Consider the following 20,954-nt stretch of genomic DNA (forward strand, 5'->3'; position numbering starts at 1 on the left):
CCTCTTTCTCAAATTTATTTAGTGATTTTTGTACCAATGCATCAATCTCCAAGTCTTTTTTGTTTGGATTAGTACTGATAGTCAGTTCTTGATGCACCTATTATATATCCAGTAACATGTGACTTTTAATAGTTGTCTCCTCTTTTTTGACTTTTAACTTTTGACATGTTTCAAGTATTGCGTGACCTAAGCTAGTACTTGATGCTACTCATTTGAGGTAACTATATATGTAGAACATAAGGCTAACAAATTATGAAGTGCTATATTTTAATGCAATGTCAAGTCCTTGTGCTGCTGCTACACTAACTAAGCGCCTAAGTTCTCACAAAATTTACTTGTTTCTCAATAATTTCTTACCCTTAAATTGACCAAGTTTGATAGCTACAAATTTTAAATTCAAAATGATTAACAATGAAATTGGATCCTTTACAGTACTACAAGGAAAAGTTCTATTAATATTTAGATGGCTAATCATCTTGAATCTAATATTTATCTCACGTCTCGTAATTTTTACTCATCCTCACTTCCCACTTAACACAATCACAACCCCTTTCTTACAAATAATACATGATCATGATGTCGAAAAAATTTGCTGCAATATTATTATTATTATTATTATTAATTACAAATGGAAATCTAACTATCATAACCAGCTATATACATTATTGCAAACCAAACATTGTATATAGAAATTTGGTTACAACATTTACCGTCGTAGGTTTGTGCATGTCGAGTGAACCAAACAACCCCTTATTTCCCTCTCCTCCTCCTCAACAGATTCGAGCGGCCGCGACCAAGGAGGAAGAAACCTACACAAACCGCATGTCTTCTCTGCTCGCCGAACTAGAAGAAACGAAGCAAAACCTCGAAAAAGCACGGGAAGAAACCAAGACAATGTCAACCCGCCTCGTCTCCCTCGAACAGGAGCTCCACAAGACCAGAACCGAGCTAACCCAACTCAAATCTCAACAAGCACACGACCGCAGCACGAGCCAAGCCGCATGGAGGACATCAAATTCGTCGAAAACACCCCCGATATCATCGAGATCAGTTTCGAGTCTCCCTTGTTGAAGAAGAGGTCGGTCAAGTTCGCCAACCCCCCGTCGATGCAGATCGTGAACCCGCCGTGCGGTCACGAGCGGGCCTTGGAGAGGCAGTTCTCGGTCGACGGGGAGTCGGCGGAGATGATGATGATGAAGAAGAAGAAGAAGAAGCTGGTGCCCATGCTTGCTTCCATTTTTTCCAAGAAGAAGAGCCACCATGACGGTGGGCCATCGAATGTTCACGGATCAAGGGTGTTGGTACAAGATGTTTAGTCCGTACGTACGTAAGAATTAATGTCGGTGGAGCAAACATGCATATGCGTTACTCCTTTTTGTTATGTATACTCTGTTTTTGGGCATTTAATTTTTTATTTTTTCGGTTTGAATTTCGTTGGATGAGGGATTGTACTGTACATGATGTGCTTCTTTGAAATAACGGCTTGTTCGCTGCTGGTTTTCGAAGTCACCGTCGAAAAACATGGTCACGGTTTTATTTGCATGGACAGAAAAATTTAGAGGAGAACCCCGGGAGTATCATTTATTAATTGCTGACGAGCCCCGTGTGGTATTGCCAAAATTGAACTTGCTCCTCTATTGTCTGTTATAGCATAATGGGCTCCTTGAAAGAGTTGTACCGTTGCTAGGGGCGTGCACGGTTCGGTCCAAACCGAAAAAACCGACCGAAAATCAACGCTTCGATTCAGTTTTAGTTCTAAGTCGGTTCGGGCCGGGTTGAAATATTTTCAACCCGAACCGCTTGAACCGGCCTCTTGTAACACTTACCTTTATTTTGACCCGTAATCCATACCCATTTTTTATTACCCAACCCGTTCTTCACTTACTATAAAATCCCAAGTCTCCTACTGCTCTCCAATCTCAGCCTCCAGTTGTCGCTGCTCCAGCCCTACAGTCCTAGAGAACCTACAACTCCAACTCCAGTCTTGGTCGCGGGCTTCCAAGTCTCCAATTCCGGTCGTCGCGGCCCTCGCGGACAGTTAAGGTGGTTTTTAGCCTATGAAACTTCAAAATAGAGGAGACAAAGCTTAGATACTTAATTAAATTATTTTCCCCCTTCCATTTCTAATTATTTTTCGTCAGCTCAAAAAAAAATTCTTATCCTGTGTAAATTCAGCATGTTGAATTGGTTTTAGAATTAACTACACCCATTTTAAGCTCCCTTTGGGATTCATTTTGGCTTTGATTTCACTATTTCAACAATTTTCTGCCGACTTTATTTTTCTGTGTCTTGTCTCACATCATATTTGACTTCTCCACTATATACATGCAAGTATGCAACTAGTATCACTCACTTGGGATATCTTTATCACGTTTAAGACACTTATGGAATTGCCACCTGAACGGGCATCCTTCTAACCAGTGAATATCTATGCTTGCTATGACTAAATTTTCTAGGTTTTTACAGTTAATGTTATTTATTAGCATGTCTCCTCTAGATCACATTTATTGAAAGTTTGATGAAGTTAGAACCGAACAAACAGAACTGAGCCACACCGAACTAACTTGCAACGGTTTAGTTCGGTTTTGAATAATGGGTGGTTCAGTTCAGTCGTTTAAATTTTGATAAAAACCGGACCGACCGACCGTTTGCACACCGTTAACTGTTGCAGGCAGGCCTCATGAATGAGAACATGTTATTGCAGATAGACCCTCTTAAAAAGGGCCAAAAGATATTGACTCAAGGGGTCCATCTGCAACGATACAAACCACAAGGAGGTTAAGTTCAATTTGGCGATAGTATAGAAATTCTATCCGCAATTAACCCTTAAATCTTTGAACTACCGAGCTCTGCAGTGAGTTGCAAAAAGTTTGTCTTGCAACTCTGAAAATTAGAGAAAGCCCTTAAGCTTTGGGTCAGATTTTATCCTTGCATTTATCTGGAAAGAAAGGACAGAGACAGGAGCAAGGCTAAATAGCAATTGCAAACCCTTCTACTTTTCGTTTATGTACCCCCACAGTAATACTTGTTATCAAGAAAATACCCTAAATTTTTTTAAAATTGTACTTATATACCCCACTTGTTTTTGGTAACACTTGTATATCCTAAAGTTATCAAAACTTGCATTTAAATACCCTGAAGTTTTTAAACCGGTCATTTAAACACTCTAAAGTTTTTAAAACCTGCATCCAATGCCCTCAACTTGCAAATATTTAAGTGCCGCAAAAAAAAATCGAAGGCATGTAAGTGCAAGTTTAAAAAACTTTAGGGCATTTTTTTACTATCAAATACAAGTTGCAGTATATAAGTGAAAAGTAGGTGAAACAATGGTATATATATAAGTGCTATTTAGCCCACAAACAATACAGAAAGTTTATTTATATGGTTTACTTAGAGAGGGGTAATTTAGAAAAGGTATATTTTAGTTTGTGAACTTTTAGAAAGTTCAGAGGAGTTTTGTGGAACGCACCAATGTTTAGGGACTTCACGCTAATTTTCAGTTCAGGGCGTTTTGTATAAATCATCACAGCTTCAGGGATGAAGTCTTCCCCAAATCTCTCTCCGCTTGCGCTTTTCTTCTACCGTCGTCAAATTCTTCATCTAATTATAACTTCTATTTTCTCATGAGAATTTGGGAGACGAGCAGTAATTAAGATGCCAGGTACCGATCTTTCAAACCTTTGTTTTTTTTCGCGAAAAAAAACCCTTTTTTTTCTTCAGATTGTAGTAATCAATCGTTTTTTTTAATGGGTATTGATCTTTAGGGGGGCAGATGGAAAGAGAGGAGAAAGTAGCCATGGAGCTCACTGATGAGGTATTGAAGAGCATGGAGGTGGGCATGGCTTTCAGAGACTATGTATGTATTACTTCTCTCTTTTTAATTTTATTTTCCTCATATTATCCTGTTTATAGGTTTCCTTTGAGTCGATTAATTGGAATTTCTTGTGCTCTCTAATGATTTTACTTGTTTTTTTTTTTCATCTGGGTCTTTTGAATTTTGCGTGTTAACAGTGTAATTCAGTGGCAATTCATCTGGTAAGGTTTGAGTTATTGTGATCTCTAGCTCTAATTCATGTGACAATTCTTCGTTTTTTCTTCGGGAGAGTATAGTTTCCATGATTGCATTTATTGACGCAACCTGGTCTTATTAGAATGTCAATGAGTTCCTTAATGATACCTAGAGTCTAAATTAACAAACTGTATGATCACAAATCTATTTACAGAGAAGGTTGTACACTTGTAGTATGATAAAATGGCTAATAATGCTTCACGGAAGAGAGCTAAAATAGTAGGATTTTCCATTTTGGGTGCATTAGCAAAAGGACATGCTGAGAGACATTATCTTGTGGCAGTTACCAACCTTGGTAAACATGAGCAAGTTGATCATGGAAGCAATTGCTAGATCAATATGATGGAGATTGGAAAGATTGAAATCTTTAAAAAGGGTGGAATTCGGTAGAGGAAATGGATGATGCATTTCGATAATGTTTATATGTCTGTAACACCCTAATCTTTCTAGAACAAGAGAAGTTAGGTACCTACCACTAATTTATGCAACTCAACTTGAAATATGACATTTCAGATATTTTCTTTGAGGTTAGAATTAATAGCATATAGATTTAGCCAGTACACAACCAAAAGGTCCTAGTGTTCAATACCTCTAACATATTGCTTATTTAGTCCCTTCATCCTTGAAATCATAGTACTGTCAGATGATCTACTAAATTTATTTCTGAAATTAATGTCTCACGCATTGGTTTTGTGTCAAATTTCAGAGATATGTGGCGTTTTCTTTTCTCATCTAACCATTTTAGTTTGACAAATTAATGTTTAAAAAAAGTTATTGTTTATGTATCTTTAGCATAGCTGTGTGCTGGAATTTTATAATTTTCTCTATTAATGTATCCATATCGGTGTATTTTAGACAATACATTATGTACGTGCAAGGGGGTCGATATGGCATTCAACATTTAACCATCTAACAAATGTCTGTTTTTTGTTTGTTACTTGTTTCCTAGACTGTATATGCTGTATTTAACCATTTAAGTATGTTTTGGTGTCTTGTTACGCATGTTTTTATGGTTAGACTATCCAAGATCTCTTCACTAATATTATTTGCATTTCAGAATGGCAGAATAAGTTCAATGGATTTTCACAAGGCTACAAATTATCTAGTAACAGCCAGTGACGATGAATCAATTCGCCTCTATGATGTGCAAAATGCTATGTGTGTATTATCTGCTTTCTTTTATTCTCTGATGATATGCTGTTCTTAAAAGAATCAACTCCTATTGTTGCCTAGGTAATAGTGATAGAGCCCGAAATATTTCCTTTTATTGCTTGAACTTGTGAAAAGTACAAGCTGATTGAATCCTATGTGTTCATTAGACAAATAAATGCTAATTACTGCCACTTGATTTTTATTTTTTTTAACTATTGGTGCGTTCTTTTGACTCTTTCTGCATTAGGTGTTTGAAGACGATTAATAGCAAAAAATATGGGGTTGATCTGGTTTGTTTCACTGCTCATCCAACAACTGTTATATACTCTTCAAAAAATGGCTGGGATGGTAAGTCTAAACTTAAGCATTACATCAATATGCTTTAATATGGTATTGAAGCATATACTAATTTACCAAAACAAATCAGAATCTCTCCGGCTGCTTTCTTTGAACGATAACAAGTATTTGCGGTATTTTAAAGGTCACCATGATAGGTATCTTCTCACTTTCCCTCGAACGCCCCTACACCATTGCGATTATGTTGTAGCCTTGTATAACTATAAATTTGTGTCAAAAAAATAAACTACAAATTTCTTTTTTGTTAGGGTTGTTTCTCTTTCCTTGTGCCCTCGAAAGGAGTACTTCATCTCTGGTTCTCTTGATCGGACAGTCTTGTTATGGGATCAAAGAGCTGATAGGTCTCAGGTGGAAGTCTTAATATTTTCCTTCTCTACCAACCTACATTATGCTGTTTAAAAATTAAAATCTTATTTGATTACTGTTCCAGGGCCTTTTACGTGTACAAGGAAGGCCAGCAGTTTCTTATGATGATCAAGGAATGGTCTTTGCAATTGCTTTTGGAGGGCTTATACGAATGTTTGATGCTCGCAAGTATGAGAAGGTTCGCTATGGTGTAGGTTGAAGTTTATTAGCATTATAATATTTACATACCTCACTGAAACTTCATCTGTATATTTTTGTTAGGGTCCATTTGATATATATTCTGTTGGAGCAGACAAATCTGATGCCAATGTGGTGAAGTTCAGCAATGATGGAAGACTTATGCTTTTGACTACTATGGATGGCCATATTCATGTGCTTGATTCCTTTCGGGGCAATCTGGTAAGCTTTCCTCTTAAGACTTTAGGGTTAGTGGCACATAGACCCCCGTAATATCGTTGTTTTGAACTTATTATCCCTGTAGTTTCATTTTGCCGGTAGACCCCCTGTTTCCCCCCCTTTTTGACTCAGTAATTTCACCCATGAGCAGTATTAGCCAAAATTTCACCTGGGATAAAAGTCAAAGAAAATCAATCCAGGGGCCTATTTGCAACAATAAAATTACAGGGATAGTAAGTTCAAACAACAATGCTACTGGGTTCCTTGTGCAATTAATGATTTTACTGGAGTAATTACCTTTTTTCATAGTTGCGAAAGAAAATCTGAAAAAAATTAATAGGATTGATATCGGATGTTGTTGGTGATAAAATGTCGTGAGAGTACTCTCTGATAGTCCCTTCTTATTTTTCCCGTATTTTCCAGTTGTCCACTTACAATGTGAAGCCAGTTTCAAGCCATGCTACTCTTGAGGCATCATTCAGTCCTGATGGAATGTACATTGTATCAGGTATAGTTAATTGCTTTAATGTCCGTTTCTGTTTGTGGTTTTTTTTTTCTATAAATGGTTTTAGGTAACCTGATTACTGTAAATTGTTTATCATTGTGTATAGGTTCTGGGGATGGTAGTGTCTATGCTTGGAATGTCAGAGGCGGAAAGGTATGACAATCCTCTATAATCTTTGATTGGTATCCATTTCTTCAATATCGACCATGCCATGGATTGCATCCTTTTTTTTTTGGTTGTCAGAATAAGTAAGCCCCTGTTTCATTAGGAAGCATTTAGCAAAAACATTCAGATTAGAAGAAAGTAAATTCTATAGACCCACCCCCCCCCCACCCACCCCCCCCCCCCACCAAAAAAAAAAACAAAACAACATTAGATCTGTACGAAAATCACCGTGCGTCAATGACCAAAATGCACTGATGGAAAACCCTGTTTTCATATCTTTTTTAGATAAATTGAAGGCAAATTTTCACAACACCCCTTTTAAGTTGGTAATTATTAATTTGGATTTTTTATTTATTTATTTATTTATTCTATTTAATTATTAGATTTGTAATTTGAATATTAATATTTTGGTCTTTTTACTAGTTCACTAACACCATTAGGGGGGTTATTTGAAATTATTGAAACGTTTGGCAGATTTTCTGAAACACCCCAAACTTAAGGTGGTTAAGTGACATTTTAGAGTTTTTAAAGTTTAAGGGGGGTTTATCTCAAAATTGTCCAAAGTTAAAGGGGGTTTTGTGAAGTTAAAAAGATATATCCCAATATCAGCTTTAGAGCATCTCCAACAAGCCCCTAGTTGGGAGTCCTTGTTGGAGAGCTATCAACACCTCTCTAGACATGGCCCACCATTTTCAATGCCACATCAACCTCCTAACTAATGTTGATCTCCAACAAACTCCTTGTTAGGAGCTCCAACAATATCGAAAAAACCCCTCTTCTATTTTAGTTTTATTACACATTACTTTCAATGACAACTTTTTAAACCTATAGAATTCCTCTTAAAGTTCATGACAAATTTTTAAATCTCAGCGGCTAATTTTTAAACGGCTAATTTACTGTTCATGTCAGTTTTGAAAAACCATCAACGACTAAATTTTAAACGGCTATTTCCAAAGGGTACAAAGGTAGGGGTTTTTTTTGTAAATTTTTTTTAATGGCTTTTTTTTTTCCCTCCCAAACACTCCACAAATTTGTGGAGCGCTTGGGAGCTCCGTGGCACAAGCCCCTAGGCTTTGTGCCACGCCAGCCCAAGGAGCTCCCACTGCCACCTGAGCCTTAGGAGGTGGGGTGGGAGCTTACTGCAGATGCTCTTATATCTCATGTCCTGATGTCATCTTGGTCACCTGATCCATATCGGTTTCACATAAATACAACCATATAGGTTTCTTCTTTACTTTCAAGCCCCCGAGTGATGATTTTCTCTCTCCCATTGTTGGGTGCTCAGGTTGCATTTTGGGCAAGTACTGACACAGAACCACCATTGATAAAGTGGGCACCGGGAAGTGTCATGTTCACCACTGGATCATCCGAGCTTTCGTTTTGGGTTCCAGACTTATCCAAGCTGGGTTCCTTTGTTGTTATGAAGTAGAGGCGAAATATCGAAGCTCGCACAGAATCGTGTTTGAAAATGAAGAGAGTTCTTGATGTTGCTTTGGAGCAAGGATTTTCTTTCCTCCGGCCAAGGAAACAGCTCACCATGAAGAATGTAGCCAGTCTAAGGCTACATTCTTTAGATGATGTTGTGATATTGGAGATGTTTCGTGTTGGTTATCGATGTATTCAATGCCGTTTATCTTCCTATTCCATTGGAAAATCCTTCTGTATATATCACAGTCTTGAGGCTAGTTGTTAACTCTTGATATTGTTTTCATGATATTTGCCCAAACTGTTGTCATTGTTGATCATGACTATTCCCAGTGGTTATTTTCCACTGAACAAAGATTTTTGGATCAGTGGAAACTTTGGGAGATTATTAACGTATGTATTTTAATTTGAGAGCGGGGTTTTTTTCGTTGGCCGTTACTTATTACTCTCAAGTTTGATATTGACAGATATACCTCCTGAATGAAGTTTGGCTTTGTTATTTGACGGGTTAGTTTTCGAAAAAATTGAAATTGTATGTTACTTTCAGGGGTAAAATAGTCAACACGTTTTCACCCTGGGTGGGGGAGTCTGTTCAATTAATCCTATTTTAAAATCAGAGTGTTTACTTATATCCCTAAAATCCACCTCACTTTCGGAATTATCTTTCAAATCTAATATTTACCAAACTTCCGTCAAATCTGTATAAGATTAATATATGCGAATAAAAATAATATACTTTTTTTGCTCCCGAAGAAATACAAGCTTGCAGAATGCTGACCTAAGCAGAGCTATTGAGCAGACTCCAGCGCCAATTGACAATATGATAATATTAGAAACCAGCATAAGCGAAGGAGACCAAAATTGGAGTCGGGTAAGATTCAAAACCAAAACTCATGCCTCGATATTTACCATCCTATCCCCCAAACAAATCAAATTTACAGAGTCATCCAGTTTTAACTTATTCTTAATAACCACTAATTCTTTTCGGTTCGATTTGAAATTTACAATTCATAATAATCCAGCTTATTGTTTAAGAAACTCTTCTAACTTGGCCCGTATATAGGAATGTGTTTGGTTAGTAATACACTAATACTTGGAGTTTTGAGTACAATCATGATGCACATATCTTAATTAAAATTCTTCATCTTTAAAAGTATTTTAGTTTAATAACAACATTTTAGTAATTGCAACAATATTCGATTTGGGATGAACCCGTCGTCGTTTGACCCTTCATCTACTCGTATCAATTTTAACGATTTCGAATGAATAGAACTTTTCACATGGCTCGACGGAAGGTCAAACGACGATGGGTTCACCCCAAACTTGGTGTGTTGGGTTTTTAGAATATGTAGATCAAGTTTAACGGAGCGGATCATCCACAATGTAGCTCAATCATGTGATTTTAGGCTGCGTCCTTAGATAATTATCTAAGACATCACCTTAGGAACACTTTTCCTATATATATATATATATAGGTTGAAATCTCAAACGATTACAAATATGGAACTCGAACTATTCTCAACTAAACATATCAATTAAGCAACATTAGTTGGTATTCTTATTTTGAAAGGCCGGTAAGTCTATTTGAACTCGTCACATGATCATTTTTCAGTACGGTGTAATCTAAATTCAAGACAAATAAATGACGTCTGGAAATTTATGATACTTTTATATCATGAAGTCTGAAATATACAAAATGTGGGGGTTTTTGCTCAAAAATTGCTGTTCTTTAAGATCCCACGTTTATTTATTTATTTATTTTTGTTGTATCATAAGGCTCGTTTGGCAGCTGAAGATGACTACGTTACATCCCTCAATTTTTAGCTTATTTTGAAATAATTTTCTCAGATCATAAAAATTGCTATTAGATCCTCCAATTTTAACTTACTTTCAAATTAGTCACTCCAGCCAATGACAGAAATAGCAATGGGAGGGCTTAATTTAAGATAAATTATTACAATTGAGGGCGCAGATAGTCCACAATAGCATATACTACTTGGTAACCCCTCCAATTATGACTTATACTCTTAATTGGAGGGTCTACTTTCAGACTAAGTTAAGAACTGGGCGATCTTATAGCAATTTCTATGATTTAAGGGACTAATTTCAAAAATAACCTGAGCATTGAGGGATGCAATAGTAATTTCCATGATGTTAGGTGCTAATTTCATAATATTTAAGATGTAAGGGACTAATAGCGAGAAAAAGCCCACAACTTAACACATAGTCAGCATTAATTTAAACCCAAACCCCCCCTCCAAAAATTCCAATTCCAAATCCAGAACCGGATCTACCGTACAAATTTCCCAAAATACCCCTAAAAACTCATCGATTATACCGATCAACCCCCTCGCTCTCTCCCTTAACGCGCCCAATCTAACAATAATTTTTCCCTCTTTCTCCTCCCTCTCTCTCTCTCTGTTCTCCCTCCTTCCCTCTTTCCTCTCTTCAAAACCCTAACCCTCTCTTTAACCCTAACCCTAATTCTCTCCCTCTCCCTCTCGTGATCATGTCAGGCGACGATGGGTCCCACTTCCGGCATCAGCCTCCGGCGGCCAACGGCGGTCCCCAGTTCATCCGGCCCAACCGCCCTTCCCGCTCCCCACCGCCGCAGAGTCCCGCCTATACGCTCGCCTTCAGGCCGAGAAGTCCAAGATTCCGCCGCCGGAGCCTCAGGTGAGCGCGATCTTGCGAATTCGTATGATGAATATGGAATCCGTCTAGTTTTTGTTTTGATCTTGCGATGGAGTTTGGTTTGGGAGTTTGGATCGAGTTTGCTGGGTTAAGTTTGGGATTGTAGTTTCGACTGAAGAGTGAAGTTTCAGTCGGCGAGGTTCAACTGAGATTATTTTGGCAATGGATTGAGGGAAAGGAAGTTGCTTTTCTTTGATCCTGTTCGATTGTTGTTGGATTGCATTGGGAATTGATCTTTGCTGCGAGGAAATTGGGGATTTTGATAGTTTTCTTAGGTCAAAGTTGGGATTCTAGTTCAAGTGAGGAATAACTTTTCAGTCGGTGAGTTTAACTAAGGGGAAATCTTGTTGATTTTCTTACAGTCTGTGATTTTGAGACTGCTCGATTATTGTTTAATTACACTGGGGTCTGATCTTGGAGGTAGGGAAATTTGGAATCTGGATGGAATTTCTAGGTTAAAGTTGGGATTTTAGTTGAAGTCAGGAATGAAGTACAGTTTATGATATTGCACGCGAGATGGTCTTGTTTGATCTTTTTGATCATATTGCAGTTTGTCAAGTATTCGTCATCGATGATATGTATAGTTACATAGCTTTGAGTAACTAAATATATCTGCTGTTTCTATTGTGCATTTGTGATAGTTTGATTTGGAAAGACTTTTAACTCGTATTTACCTTTAAGTCAACAAATAAATATTGTTGTCGACATCATTATATTTTATCAATCCTCATCTATATTTTGTCTTGTTACTTAACATGATTTTAGAGATGACACGAGGCAACACAAACATACAGCTTGTACTGATGTAGATTATAGCTTTGAAAGCTGGAAGCTATTGTTATTAGTCTCAAGTCCAAAAGGGTGTAGAAAGCTTACTGGTTTTCTCCTCATAATCAAGATTGATTGAGGTGTAGTGACCTTGTACTAGATGCAATTATCTGTGCCACAGATAAAGATGAGGAGATAGTTTCGAATATTTGTGCCTTCGATGGACCTTGAACATTGGAAAAGGATACACAAGATGGATGAGATAATACTAGAAAGAAACCAAGGAATATGCTTATTAAATAGGCTCACTACTAGCCTATAATTCTATCAGATCCGTAATGCAAAATAGAAAAGCTGGAACTTGATGGCCTTCATTTGTTTATCAACTTTTTTTTTTTCTTTTTGAAAGAATGCTTTACTGAGATGTTAGATTTTCACCTTTCTGTCTAGGGTCTCATAAACCTTTATGCTTGAGACAAGAGCAAAGACAGGATATTCGATCAGATTTAACAAACATCAATAAGAATTACTGAAACAGAAAGGTATTAAAGAAAGGCATGATTAAAGTTTTTGAACCAATCTCTAAAACAAAATAAAACATAGAAATTTAAATTGATTTATTAACGCACTTCTTGTTATGAAAATTGTACTTTTGTATGTTTTCTTTTTGCAGTAGAAAATAAGGGACTAGTAAATGAAAGACAAAAAGGATCAAAGGATAATGCAAAAAGCTTTGCAGCACGGGCAGAACAAGGTTTTAAATATCGCCCGATAAATCGACATTATCAGCAATTTATCGATTTTGGGGCCCTTCCGCTATGATAAATTCAAATTTTAATCGGTTTCGTTTTGGGTAATTATCGGTGATAAAGTGGCGATAAGCCGATAAAAATCGCCGGAGTTTAGTGGTAAAAATTATCGGAATTATCGGTTAGTGGTCTTGAACATGTGTATTTACATTTGGTTAGTGATCTTAACCATGTGCGTTTACATTTTGGTATGTTTATATTTCATTAAGTTTCTACCGTTGGCTTGCATGTTATACAATATTATATTTTAGGACATTATATTATGCACGCACACTCTTCAATATGACACTCCGATAAATACTACTTATCCCCGATAAATCCCCGATTTCCACTCTCCGATATGGATTTTGACCGTCCGATAAATCGCCAATAAACGATATTTAATACCTTGCATGGGCATGAGATTTCAGGTCGTAAAAGGCAAATAACAATATTTTCAGATTTAGGGTAGGGCTTTTGCCTTTTACCTGAACAAGACTTTGATCTGCTCATGCTTGACATCTGGGTCTCGTAAATGGTTATGGTCCTCATTGTTAGACGAAAGACATGAGTATTCTTATGGACCCAGGGCATCTTGAAACATGATAATTTGAATTAGTGTTACTCGTAGAGAGGTCTAGTAAATCTCACACTCTTAACCCAACATATAACAAAAGTAGGTTTATGATTTATTGTATATTTTGTGTCTTTTAAAACATATTTTTATTTATCCCTGTTTTCCTTGGTTAGAATATCCTCATACTTGGGCTTTGTTTCTTTGTCTTTCTTTTTTGTTTGATTCCAGTTCAACTTCATTTGTTATTCAAATTCTCTGAATAGTTGCATGTTGTTGAAATTCTTTGAATAGATGAATATATCTCGCAGTTTCTTTGTCTACCCATTATTTTTCTACTATCGGTCCAAATATTAAGTAGTGGTTATGCTATTTAATTTTTATTTATTTATTTATTGCAGTTAAAGCAGGCAGTGAAGGCAGGTCATAAAGTCGAGAATGTCCAAGGTAAAACTGAACAAGGGCAGAAGGAAGAAAGTAAAGCTCATATACCTCCAACCTTGCCTGCTGCCGGTGGTAAACAGAAAATCCGAAAGCCAAAAAATAAAAGACTCATGCCACAAGTGATTGGATCAGTTGATGGTAAATCATTATGAACACGGTCATTTGAAAGTTGAGACACAATGATATTTTTTAGTTTAACTAAGTCTGTCTGCAAAACCAGAAAATGAACTATTCTGATTTCTGAAATAAATCAAAATTAATGCTTACTGGTTGCTACTTGTTTTCAGGTGTTCCAGATCCCTTGGGTGCCAACAGCTGCCGTTATGATAGTTCTCTAAGTAAGCTGATGCTACCACATTTTGGACATAATTTTTGTAGTGTATCTTTCGTTACTTTCTATTCCCACCACTTATATATTTCCTGTGATCATATATCATGACAGGCTTGTTGACAAAGAAGTTTGTTAATCTGCTTCAGCAGCAAGAAGATGGAACTCTGGATTTAAACAAAGCAGCTGAACTTTTGGAGGTAGGATTATCAACTTAAACAATGCCTGTTGCTGTCCATTTTAATAAGTTTGGATACCTTTGTAATCTTATACAGTGATTTCAACTTTCGTAAATTTCCTTAATTTGATAGGTACAAAAGAGGAGGATATATGATATCACAAATGTTCTTGAAGGAGTAGGACTAATGGAAAAGAGCCTGAAGAACAGAATACGTTGGAAGTAACTTCTAAAAACATTTGCTATTTTGTTTTCCTATTAATCTTAATTCAAAACTAATGCTAAGAAATCTATATAAAAAGGGGAGATGATGTGATGGGATCTATGGAGCTTGACAACCAAATTGCCGAATTGAAGGTATGACAGCAATGTTAAATCTTAGCCTTTTACTTCCTCACTCCTCATTTGCTCTTCATATTTGATATTATGGTCTTTCTCAGTGTAGCTTGCTTTTATGTGTAGGATGCATCATCGCTATGCTGGTAGTTTTGAGGTGTAATATTTAAAAAAGTGTATTGAATGTACACATTACTGTTTCCCATGAACTAATTCTTTCGGTCCTCTTTTTCACTTGCCAATTCGCATATGGTTGTATTTAGTTTGCAACGCGGCATTTTTTTAACACCATATAGATGCTCGTAAACAATGCAGGCTACTTACCCACATTGCCCCTTCCCACTGACCCTTGTTTGCATTCTCCTCCTTCTCGAACACACATACACGTGCGCAAGTACACCAACACTCGTTCCCTCAAGGAGAGTGCCCATCGAAATTCATATGCTTCTTTTATGAGGCTTCACAGAAGATTTCAAAAACCCTTTTTTTTCTTTTTTAAAAGGATAAATTTGTTTCTCTTTTAAAAGGATAGATTTTTTTTAAAGGATAGATTTGTTTCTCTTTTAGGTTGATAGTTTCTAATCTACCATTCTCTCTTGATCTTTCCTCTTTATCAAGAAGTGCCTTTATAAACAATTCGAGATGCAAGTAACGTACTGTTTCTAGACTAATCAAACTTTTACATGCTGCAAATTAAATGTTTATTTTGAAGTTGTAGTCTCAGTTGTAAATTCTGTTGGAACTCATCCCTGCTGATGCTATCCAAACTTCGTTGGTGGTTGTTACGATAAACTTAACCAGGGAGCTCAAGTATAGTAAGCAATGCTCTGGTTCTTGTATTTCTCGGGACTTGGCGAATAAGGAGGATTATCTTTTGCTTAGAACTATATGCTTCTGTATTATTTATTTTCTATTCAGTGGAATTTATCTTTCACCGGTATGCAAAGCACCCCTCTCGTCTCCCCCTCCCCTTAAATTGCTGCTTTTGGTGTTTCACATCAACAACTGCAAGAGTAACAAGAAAGGCGGGAGATTAGAGAGAGATTTATGCTGAAAGTAAGAGCAGTGAATAAGGCATTATTTTATGTATACATCAATAAGTCAAATTGTGTGATTCTTTATGCTGATTTGCATGGGTATGGTAATGCTCATGCTGTATATCATGCTGGTTCAATTCATAATGGTTCATTGCTTCTCAACATCTTTACAGGTGGCAAATGGATCTCTGTATAAGGAAGAGTGCAGAACTGATAGAATGATAATGTGAGTTCTGAATCAACTTGTCTCATCATTCACGATCCTTAATCTAACACTGATTTCTTTGTAGGGAGGTGGAAGAGAAACTTAGGATTTTGAAGGAAGATACTAAGTAAGTCATACGTGAAATGTTTTCTTCGTCTATTCTTCTATCTATATCTGCTATTTTATTAACGTCCAATTTCCCTTCCATATGTGAAACTTAGGTTGCTTTATGTCACCAAGGAAGATATCAATAGCCTTCCATGCTTTCAGGTTTTAACTTCTGGGAATCCTTATGATTTACCCTGCATCTTTTAGCTAACATATTTTAACTATTCTTGGTGTTTTTTCTTTAATTGTTCCCTCACAGGATTCTACACTGATTGCGATAAAAGCTCCTCGTGCCACTAGCATTGAGGCTCCAGATCCTGATGAGGTAAGCAAGAGATACAACCAATTGAGATGTTATGCATCGAGTAGATTTATATACTGATTTAGCTACTTTTACATGTAGGGCCTTGGCTTCTCAGAGAGACAACACCAGCTCGTACTTAGGACCTCAATGGGTCCCATTAGTTGCTTCTTAATCAGGTATCTTTTTTCTTGCTGCATGAAATATTCAGATTATTGGGAAATGGGTGAGGTGTGTCTCAAGTTAATGTCACGTTGCACTGCAATATGAGCACACACTTTGTTACTATGTTCTCAATGTGTAGGGCTCGCCAAGCACCTACATGAACAACTTCTTGGGGTTTTTTCGATTGAAGATGCTTAACGCTTTAATATATTGAAATTAGTCCCTCAAATCATTGAAACTGCTATTGGGTCCTCTAATTCTTATAAGTTGTTACAAAATTAGTCCCTCTAATTGAATATGCTATTAGATCCCCAAGTCTTATAACCTGTTTCAAATGAACCCCTCCAATCAAGAGCGGCAGGAGAAATATATGATACTATTGACNATCAAATTGCAAATTCAATTGTTTGAGGGACTAATTTCCAAAATATTACAGATTTGCAGGATTAATTAATATCAAAAGGCCCCCTTTTTTCTGATTTGCTTGTTCTTGTGTACTATTTGTGATACTTATGCTGCCCATTTATGTAACAGCAACCATGAAGAGACACCTGGGGTTTCAAATGAAGGAGATCATCCTGTACCCATGGATTTATCTTTGGATATTAGTTGGCACAACAGAAATGCTGGATCCTCTTCTCATCCAATGGATCAAGAGGCAAATACTTCAGATCCGTTGATTTCTGACGGACTCGTTGGTGGTATAATGAAGATTGTTCCATCCAATGGTGATGTAAGTGTCTAATAAAGGTTAAGATTTCAGTGTAGAAAACACGAGCATTTTGTTCGTTGCTCATCATATTCTCGTAACTTGCAGGCAGATGCTGATTACTGGTTTGATTCAGGGATACAAGGTAGCATCACAGATTTGTGGAGTCAATGTATCCTTTTTCTAACTGAAATTATTCCTATACGACCTTCTTCTATCAGTAATTATTATGGTTAATTTCACAAAATAAACCCAGTACTTTGGGGCATTTTCATCACCCCACCCCACCCCCCACCACCCACCAAAAAAAAAAAAAAAAAAAAAAAAAACAAACAAAGGCCACGTGTACACATAAGTACTTTGTTTTTCCCGCTGAACACAAATTCCCACTTAACCCCCAAAGTTCAGAAAGGATTCTTTTGCAAATTTCCGCACAAAGTGATGAAAATGTCCCATAGGCCCTAAAAAGTTCAGAAAGGAATTAAAAAAGAATGGCGGGTTGGGTTAGGTTTTGGAAAAAGAGGGGAGAGAGCAGGGTTCATTTGCAAATTGCGTAATGTAAGGGTTTTCTTTTGTAAAAGAAAATTTGAGAAAAGGATTCTTTTGGCCTGAGGGTCATTTTCGTCTCCTTGAAGGTCATGTGGGAAAATTTTAGTGGGAAAAACAAAGTACCAAGGGGTTTTGTGGGAAACGCTCCGAAGTACTGAGAGGTTTTATGAAATTTAACTGTAATTAGCTATATACTGCAAATTCCTTTACTCGCAGAAGATACATAATGAAAGCAAGAGGATAGAGTGTGTTCCATGTCGAAAGTTTTGAGCAGGCTCACTGCTAAAAATGAGTTTGGATATATGATAGAAGAGTTTCTGAAGCTCCAAATGAATGTGATCTGCCTGAAGAGAAGAAACTTTAGCCCCTCGGGGTGTAAAGAATATATAGAGGTAACTTGGAATGGGAGTATTCCCTTTTCCGCCCTAACCCTTGAGAAATTTAGAATTGTAAATATTGACGATAGCCCTCATTATTAATCCCATAGTCATCATGAAATAAAAGGTTCAGCTTGCTTTAGCAGTTAGTTTGAACTATTGTTAACACTATTTTATTTCGCTAATCATGTGTTGCTAGAATAACCTGTATACACGTACTACATATTGATCTGATCATCCCTACATATTGATCTGATCTCGGTCATTTCTTTGTTACAGTCTCGTTTAATGTTTTCATTATGTCTTTAGCATCGTTTAAAGGTTTTCTTAGAAGTGGGGGGAAAACACCATGTTTTGCGAAGAAATCAATTCCTCCCCAAAAACGCGGAAATGGGATGGAAAAGGTTGGGAAAATGAGTTTTTAATATTTAAACAATTGATGATGTGGGGAGTTGGTAAATGTAATAGTTAATTAATGGGAAGAGGTTTATATCTCAACTTGTTTCTTATTTTTGGCTTTTGAATCAAGTCTCGGCTTCTAGCAAACTTCCTTGAACTTAATTTTGTCGGGGAAAAAGGGTTAATTTCCCGTAACCCCCCTAAACTATGGGTTTATCTCGCATAACGCCCTCAACTTTAAATTGTCTCATGAAACCTCCTTGAACTTTGAACTTTTCTCATTGTACCCCTACATATAATTTGGAAATAACTAAAAATGTTATTAAAACTAAAAAATTCAAAATCTAAGAGAGAGGCTATATTACCTGTAAATAATAGATAAAGAATGTTTAAATTTTGTTTCTATTGGGATTCCGAAATCATAAAACTGATATAAATATGTGCATCCTTCCTCCCTTTGAGCTTGACGGGCACCAGAATCTTTTTGGGATAAGATGCAGCTAATGGATAGGCCAAATTTCCGTACGGAATCCATCCACATTCGTGGGCCGTGGCAGACCAAATCATTCATTTCAGGGTCCTACGGAAACTCGTGCCTTCCTAAATTATGTGCATGATCCGCTCTCTTCCTTTTTTTCAGAAAACAAAAACAAAAAAGGTAATAAATTGAGGGAAGAGCAAACAAAATAAAATTTTTTGTAACGATTTTAAGAGTGGAAAACATTACCTAAAGAACCTATTCATAATAAGTAGAACTACAAATATTCCATTTACCATTGAGTAATACTACAGAGGGTCTTGTAACAATTAATCCTAAAAAATAACAGGAAATCAAAATAATAGTGAAAAACAATACGGCACAAACATCTGTGCGATTGCACGTGCACGGGGTCCACGTTGGCGATCATATTGTCGCTCGGCACGATCAAAACATGCGGAGGGCCTTTTCTCGAGAAACCCCTTGGAGAAACGGTTTATACCACTTTGCCCCCAAATATTGCTTACAACTCTACCTTGAAGTCGAAGGAAAAGAAAGCAACAGAGGACCACAAACATAATTCTCAAATTTTAAAGTGAAATCTTCTATTTGAGAATAAAATATTAAACAATATCCCTACCCCACCCCACCCCACACCCCCCCACCCCCGAAAAAAAAAACAATGAGTAAAGAGTAATAAATCTTTTTGAAATTAAATTGAGTTAAGTTGACATAAACTTAAAACTCAGCAAGCTCTTATTTTTACCTTTGCTGCTTACTTAAGCTGTTGTCATAGGTCAATGTCATATAAATGCCCAATCTCAATCCCTCTTTCTCTTTAGTCCTATGTCTCATGCTAGTAATTAATGTTACAATATTTAGTAACCAAAACAGTGTCCATGTTTTATTATTTACATTTTTTGTCCTAAAAAAACTTATATTTATTTGATGAGTGTAAGCACTGAAGATATTTCAAAGAGGAATGGGAATTTATAAACATCTCATATCAATTTGTGTCAGTTAAAAATTAGGGTTTCTTTTTTCTTTTTTTCTTTTTTTGCATATATAGACCTCTCAAACTTCAATATTTATAAATTTATCCTCCAAACCTTAGTCTTTGTAAAATTGCTCCAATTCTTTTACATTGAGATTTACTACCCCTCCCATTTGACAGTTTTAGTTCTTAAAATAAAAATATTATAAACTTATAATAAATTATTGGAAAATTTTACAATTCTCTATTTGAAAAACCAATATTGTGAATTTGGAATGCGAGAGATTGGAGAGTAATTTTTTTAAATAGCATGATTTGAAGGGTAAAATTGCTTGGGGGTGAAATATGCAAAAACCCATAAAAAGCTATTTGCAATACAACTTCTGATTAAAGTATCCCATCTCCTGCTTCAATTTATTCTCAAACAAGGACTAATAAAAGCTCTACCAATTATCACTAGTTGGTAATGAATCACATGACTTGCAAACTAAAACATATTTGCAAGCGAAAGTTACAGAGGCGTAAGTTTGCAAAAGTTCCTACTAAATTGAATCCGATGTGGAATTAACGAATATAAAATTACCAAGAAAAGTACACAACAAAATCCAACATCGAAGATGGAAGGCTTGATTGCACTTAAATACCCTATACTTTCTCATGCTTCGCACTTACATAACCACACTTGCTTTTGGCAGTATTAATATACATTAAAGTTTTTAAATTTTATATTTATATACTCTAATTTTTTTATCAACACTTGTATACTCTAAAGTTTTTAAAACTTACACTTATCTTACACTAAATATTTTAAAACATGCACTTTGATACCCGCAAGCTTGGATAACAAAGGGTATTTAAGTGCAAAGTTTTTAAGGGTATTTAAGCGTCATATTTTAAAAACTTTAGGGTATTTAAGCGCTAACAAAAGAAGTAAGGATATGTAAGTGCAGGTTTCATAAACTTTGGGGTATATAACTGCTACCAAAAAAAACAAGTGAGTGTATATAACTGCAAAGTGGGGGAAACTATAGGGGTTTTAAGTGCAATTAGGGCAGGATAGAATTCAAAAAACTCTAGACGCAACTTG

At 36.4% G+C, this 20,954-nt stretch overlaps 3 protein-coding genes across 5 annotated transcripts in view; all 3 read left to right on the forward strand.

Moving 5' to 3' along the window:
• LOC109825624 (WEB family protein At3g51220-like) overlaps window positions 1-1,536 on the forward strand; it is a 1,866-nt gene extending 330 nt beyond the window's left edge. The window contains 2 exon segments of the mRNA XM_020392482.1: window positions 778-1,004; window positions 1,007-1,536. Of these exon segments, the coding sequence (XP_020248071.1) occupies window positions 778-1,004; window positions 1,007-1,316 (537 nt within the window). The 3' untranslated portion in view covers window positions 1,317-1,536.
• On the forward strand, window positions 3,525-8,861 carry LOC109825589 (WD repeat-containing protein 82-B). 3 transcript variants are annotated; one of them, XM_020392448.1, is made up of 11 exons: window positions 3,525-3,661; window positions 3,765-3,856; window positions 5,127-5,227; window positions 5,469-5,569; window positions 5,649-5,715; window positions 5,827-5,926; window positions 6,009-6,122; window positions 6,206-6,343; window positions 6,764-6,848; window positions 6,952-6,998; window positions 8,296-8,861. In XM_020392448.1, the coding sequence occupies exons 1-11, from the start codon at window positions 3,655-3,657 to the stop codon at window positions 8,437-8,439; spliced, it is 996 nt and encodes a 331-aa protein (XP_020248037.1). In that variant the 5' UTR covers window positions 3,525-3,654; the 3' UTR covers window positions 8,440-8,861. The 3 variants fall into 3 exon arrangements, with proteins under 3 accessions (XP_020248037.1, XP_020248038.1, XP_020248039.1); XM_020392449.1 differs by having other exon boundaries at window positions 3,537-3,661; window positions 3,773-3,856; XM_020392450.1 differs by lacking the exons at window positions 3,525-3,661; window positions 5,127-5,227.
• Window positions 10,817-19,388, forward strand: LOC109826090 (transcription factor E2FB-like). Its single transcript, XM_020393056.1, has 14 exons — window positions 10,817-11,111; window positions 13,661-13,841; window positions 13,991-14,041; window positions 14,146-14,231; window positions 14,343-14,431; window positions 14,512-14,566; window positions 15,756-15,808; window positions 15,873-15,914; window positions 16,009-16,057; window positions 16,155-16,220; window positions 16,299-16,375; window positions 16,896-17,094; window positions 17,179-17,242; window positions 17,839-19,388. Exons 2-14 carry the CDS (start codon window positions 13,814-13,816, stop codon window positions 17,844-17,846), a joined length of 867 nt encoding a protein of 288 aa, XP_020248645.1. The 5' UTR covers window positions 10,817-11,111; window positions 13,661-13,813; the 3' UTR covers window positions 17,847-19,388.

Source organism: Asparagus officinalis, chromosome 10 (assembly GCF_001876935.1).
Source record: "Asparagus officinalis chromosome 10, Aspof.V1, whole genome shotgun sequence".
Classification (NCBI taxonomy): Eukaryota; Viridiplantae; Streptophyta; class Magnoliopsida; order Asparagales; family Asparagaceae; genus Asparagus; species Asparagus officinalis.